The sequence below is a fragment of the Poecilia latipinna genome, unplaced genomic scaffold, assembly GCF_001443285.1.
Source record: "Poecilia latipinna isolate Pla-1442-1.1 unplaced genomic scaffold, P_latipinna-1.0 Scaffold2716, whole genome shotgun sequence".
Taxonomy (NCBI): Eukaryota; Metazoa; Chordata; class Actinopteri; order Cyprinodontiformes; family Poeciliidae; genus Poecilia; species Poecilia latipinna.
The window spans coordinates 18,044-22,605 of record NW_015115332.1 but is presented as its reverse complement, the minus strand read 5'-3'; the positions used below and the strand labels follow the sequence as shown (position 1 = coordinate 22,605).

Genomic DNA, 4,562 nt, shown 5'->3' with positions numbered 1-4,562 from the left:
GTGCAAATATAACCGTCTAAAACATTCATTTATACCACTCTCCATTAACCTGATAAATGGCAGACTAGCGGGGCCTGGACAGAGTAACAGGAGGTCCAGACAATGACCAACAGTAGTATGTAGAGGATGTATTGGGGATGTACTGCCGATCTGACATTTGTGCTTTTATGTATTTTTGTTTGTTTGTTTGTTTGTTTGTTTTTTTGTATTTATTCATGGTTACTGTCCTTTTGGATGGGCTTTTATTGTTGTATTGCAGTTTTGTCCCTGCTTCCAAGATACATTTTTCTTATGGGAGACTAATAAAATTATCTTATCTTATCTTATCTTATCTTATCTTATCTTATGTATGAGGTTGAAAAAGAGTCAGTGAGTTGAATTCATGAATTCCATTTATTAGTACCAAACAACAGCTGGTCCATTTCTCATGCCACCTTTAGGAGATAGCAGATCAAAATGGCAACAATCAACACTTGGTAACTTCTTTTGTTAGCCTCTGTCTAAGCTACGCCCTAAAGAGGCCGTTCCCTAGTGTGTCATATCCTTTGACCCTAGCTTTCATTTGCATTTCCTCATGTCATTTCCTTTAGCTTTAGCTTAGTAACTAGCTAAAAGAGATAGAAGGAAAACACAGAATTATTTATTCTCAACAAGATCCAGGTAGATGTTCATCAGTAAATGAAAGTGACATCCTCGTCTTACCTTGCTGCAGTAACAGTTCTGTTCAGATTGTTTCCAAAATTCACTTAATTGGATGTTTGATGGCTTTGGGTTGATTTCCTGTGTTTTCACCGCTTACATGCCTGAGTGAAGGTTATAAATTCCACCTCCCCTCTAATGGCGATACATCACTTTTCCAAACAAAGCTTTTCATTCCGGGCTGTTTGTGGGACGGTAAACTGCTCAGCACAGCACAAAGGGTAAAAAAAACAGGCTGTCTGAAAGCAGCCATATAAAATAAAGATCAATCAAAGCCACACACAGACGCAAACTTCACAGTACGTGTGACAAGGATGAAGCATGGAGTGTGTAGGATTTAATGGCTGCGCAGTGAAGAGGCACGCTGCTGACGCTGAGTCAATAAAAGCATCAAGTCGGAGGAATAAAATGAGCGAGGAGTATGAGACTCCATTTTTCGCCTCCTGTCACTCTTTCCAGACAACAATAATAAAGTGGAAACAAAAGACAAGAGAAAAGCAGCAAAGAAGGGAAGAACATAGAAAAAAAGACCAATAGAGGTTTTAAAGAAAGAAAAATCAAACAGCAATTTTTAGCAAAAGATTAATTTGAGTTTTCAGGTAAAACCTTGGTTTATTAAAAAAAATATTAGTTTTTCTCAGTTACTTTAATTCATTTCTCAGCACAGAATTCAAATTCTCAAAACTTCTTATTCAGTCTTTAAATCACCGTGTTGCTGGTGCTCATCAGTTTCTCATTTCTGTGAACAAGTTGCAAATGCTTTTGTGCATCCATGTACAGTACTGTACTATTTTTTCTATTTTCTTTTTGCTTTTGTCTTGCTGATCAAAATGCATTATACAGGTCTCTGTTGAATAATCAACCTCCACAACATTTAAACATTTGTGAAAACATAGGTAGACAGGGCCAGTGTATAGGCATAATTGTATAATTTTTGCATCTAATTAAGAATATTTTGAAGCTTTCTCTGTCACATAACTTCCTGAGATCTATAAAAGTCAGTCTCCCAGCAACCAGCACAGCCAAGCCCTGTCTCAGTGTGCAGTGAATATGCATTGTGGACCTATACCAGGCAATATTAATTGGTTGTTGCAGTAGCAGCATGACGAGTATAATAGGCATGCCAACAGAAGCACTCCAACAAGCAGCCTGAACTGCTGCCAGGGTTATGTGGGTGTGATGAGCTTGAATCCTGAGCATGAGGCCTGTGTGGCCAAATTCTTATAGCCCAGCAGCGCTAAAGGCCCGGGTCCTCATGTCACACTGTTCCCCCCAAACAGACACAATTCAATGATCCAACAGAAGTTTCAGACATGTTCAGAACTTCACTCAAATTTCCCCATTGTGGGATGAAGAGCCCACTTTGATTTTGACACCATTGAAAAATTTGTTCTGCCAAGACCAGATGTAAATTTCCTCATGCTAGTTGTGACATGCCATTTGTCATAGGAAGCATTTCTTTTCATTGAGTTGACTTCTGTGGATATGTTATAAAGATTTCCACATTTTATTCATCTGTTACTTTAGTACATCAGTGATTTTTTTTGTTTGTTTTGTATTATTTCTGCTGTAACCCAAACATTCTATAATTCAGTTGATGAACTACTGCAGCCTAGTGATTCTGCTGATTCACACGTTTGATTTCTTCAGGCTTCCTGGACTGGGTTCCTAAAAAGATGCAGCGTGTTGGATGCATGGAACTGCTCAACACAGTCCAGAGGAGAGTCCAGCCCAAATTACATGTGTTTGGACACATCCATGAAGGTAAATGCCTCTGCTCTTTAAACCTCTTCTAGGAGGTCATGGAACGATATGTCATGTTTTCAATCAGTTGCATCCAAAAGGTCATTGCTGATGTATTTCCACTTTGGCATTGTGTTGGCACCAGGCCTCAACTGTTATTTCTCTGCTTACCACTGATAAATCATCCATTTCAGTAAAGTAATATTTCACTGCATGATATTAATAACTATAAGCTGTAAACTCCTCTGAAGAATCCCCCTAATTCTCCTTCCTTCTCTGGCCCTGAATCTGCCATGCACTCAAACTTGTCAGGAATAAGCATATTGACTATTTTGGCTCATTTTGCTTCATCAGTTGCATGCTTCTTAGCCTTTCGTCTTCAGCAGTTTGTCCATTGCCACACACTTCTCTCCAAATCCAGTCAGCCCAAACGACAAAATCTGTCAACGTAGAACTATGGTCAAAGCACAGGAGGGGGTGACCTGATGAGGGCTGAGAGATTTCATTGTGTTAGCCTGATGTCCATAAAGAAAATCAACCAATGGACCACTGCAGTCAATACAAGTGATTTTTGATTAAATTACGATTGGTTGGCCCAGTGGGCATTGCCAGACCACCTCTGACCAACACTAACCTGTACAGTATGCCACTGTACTTGGCTTCTGCTAGACCTCCTCATTGTTGGGATGGGTTTAGATTTCTACATGCTACTTCTTCAAACTTGCTGTATTAGCAGTTCATGTTCATCTCAGCTCTGACATGGACTACATTATTGTATCTAATTATATCTGGTAACATAAAAGCATAGCGGTCTCACCGTTACTGCTGGTTAGCTGCTACATACTGATCTGCAATTCATCCAGGCCAGCAGGGGCAGCGAGGCAGCTCTCTGTGCTGAGGATTACTTTTTCAGGGTTACCAGGTCATTGTGGGACCCTGGAGCAGCAGTCCCTGATCAGAGACAACCAGATTAGAAAGTAGATCAGATTTTTTTAAAGAAATGAGCTTAGTGCTGCTTTCCTCATTATTGAGGGCTCCTGGAGGCATTTATAAAGAAGTGCATTTTGAGTTATTGCATTTCAAATATTAAACGGCCTAAATAGAGTTGCAGAAGATCTCTTCCACACACCTGCAGTCAAAGAAAACATTCTCACAGTGAGGTCAGATGGCAGCTAATCTCAGTTGTATCTGTTACTTGAAGACATGTTGCTCCATAGAGTTTCAGGAGCCCGTTTTTTTTTTTTTTTTTAAGACATTACTATCCTAAATTTCACACTCACACATAGAATACTACTACTTCCATTCCTACAGACTCATGCTGCTCCTTTTCTTTCCTTTGTGCCATTAACAACTGCATGTAGAATTCTTCCTCTCCTTCATGGCTCATCAAACAAATAATTTCATCACTGTAGTTTACATTTCTGAATATTTACGAAAGAATAGTGTCTGGCCTCGCTGGACTCAAGACTAAAACGACATTTGTTTTGCAGCATATGATTTACATAGTAGAGTTTTTCCAGTCAAAAGATTTCCTTGTAATAATCATTGACCTTATTGAACAGTTTGGGAATTTTAAATGTTTGTTTTGAAGCAAATTCTTAAGATTTGTTTCAGTTTTCAGTGCAGTTTATTTAGAACACCAATTCACAACAAATGCTGTCTCAAGGCACTTTACAAAAAAGATTAATAATTTCAGTTGACTCATACATTCTAATTGATCCTAGTTATCAGAAGCTTAAAACGTTTCTGTTTTAGAAAACCCAGCAGATTGCAGCATTCACTTATCCTAGTTGAACATGTAGCGACATTCTTTTGCATTGTCATTGACTTTACAACAATCCCCCATACCAAGCATGCACGTAGTGACAGTGGAGAGGAACAACTCTTATTTAACAGGAAGAGCCCTCCAGTAAGACCAGAACCTGGTTCAGTACAAGTGGTCATCAATCAACCTCGGCTATGTGCTGCTAAATGTGCTAATGGTGGAGAAACAACTTTCGGCCCCAGGAAAACCATTTATCCGCTGTCATCGGTGGCTATGCTAACTAGCCTTAGCTTTTGTAATAGCAGTGTTGTGGTACTCGAAGTTGGTCTTGGTCTTAAGACCGGTCTTAAGACCA

The 4,562-nt window shown here is 39.4% G+C and overlaps 1 protein-coding gene and 1 long non-coding RNA gene across 2 annotated transcripts in view; both read left to right on the top strand.

The window, feature by feature from the left end:
- Positions 1 to 572, top strand: part of LOC106938876 (uncharacterized) — a 4,086-nt gene extending 3,514 nt beyond the window's left edge. The window contains exon 2 of the long non-coding RNA XR_001422710.1: positions 94 to 572. This is a non-coding gene — a long non-coding RNA (uncharacterized LOC106938876). The remainder of the gene's footprint in view (positions 1 to 93) is intronic.
- The window catches only part of LOC106938875 (metallophosphoesterase domain-containing protein 1-like), a 36,989-nt gene that overhangs the window by 24,272 nt on the left and 8,155 nt on the right, over positions 1 to 4,562 (top strand). The window contains exon 2 of the mRNA XM_015021065.1: positions 2,350 to 2,463. Coding sequence (XP_014876551.1) covers positions 2,350 to 2,463 — 114 coding nt within the window. The remainder of the gene's footprint in view (positions 1 to 2,349; positions 2,464 to 4,562) is intronic.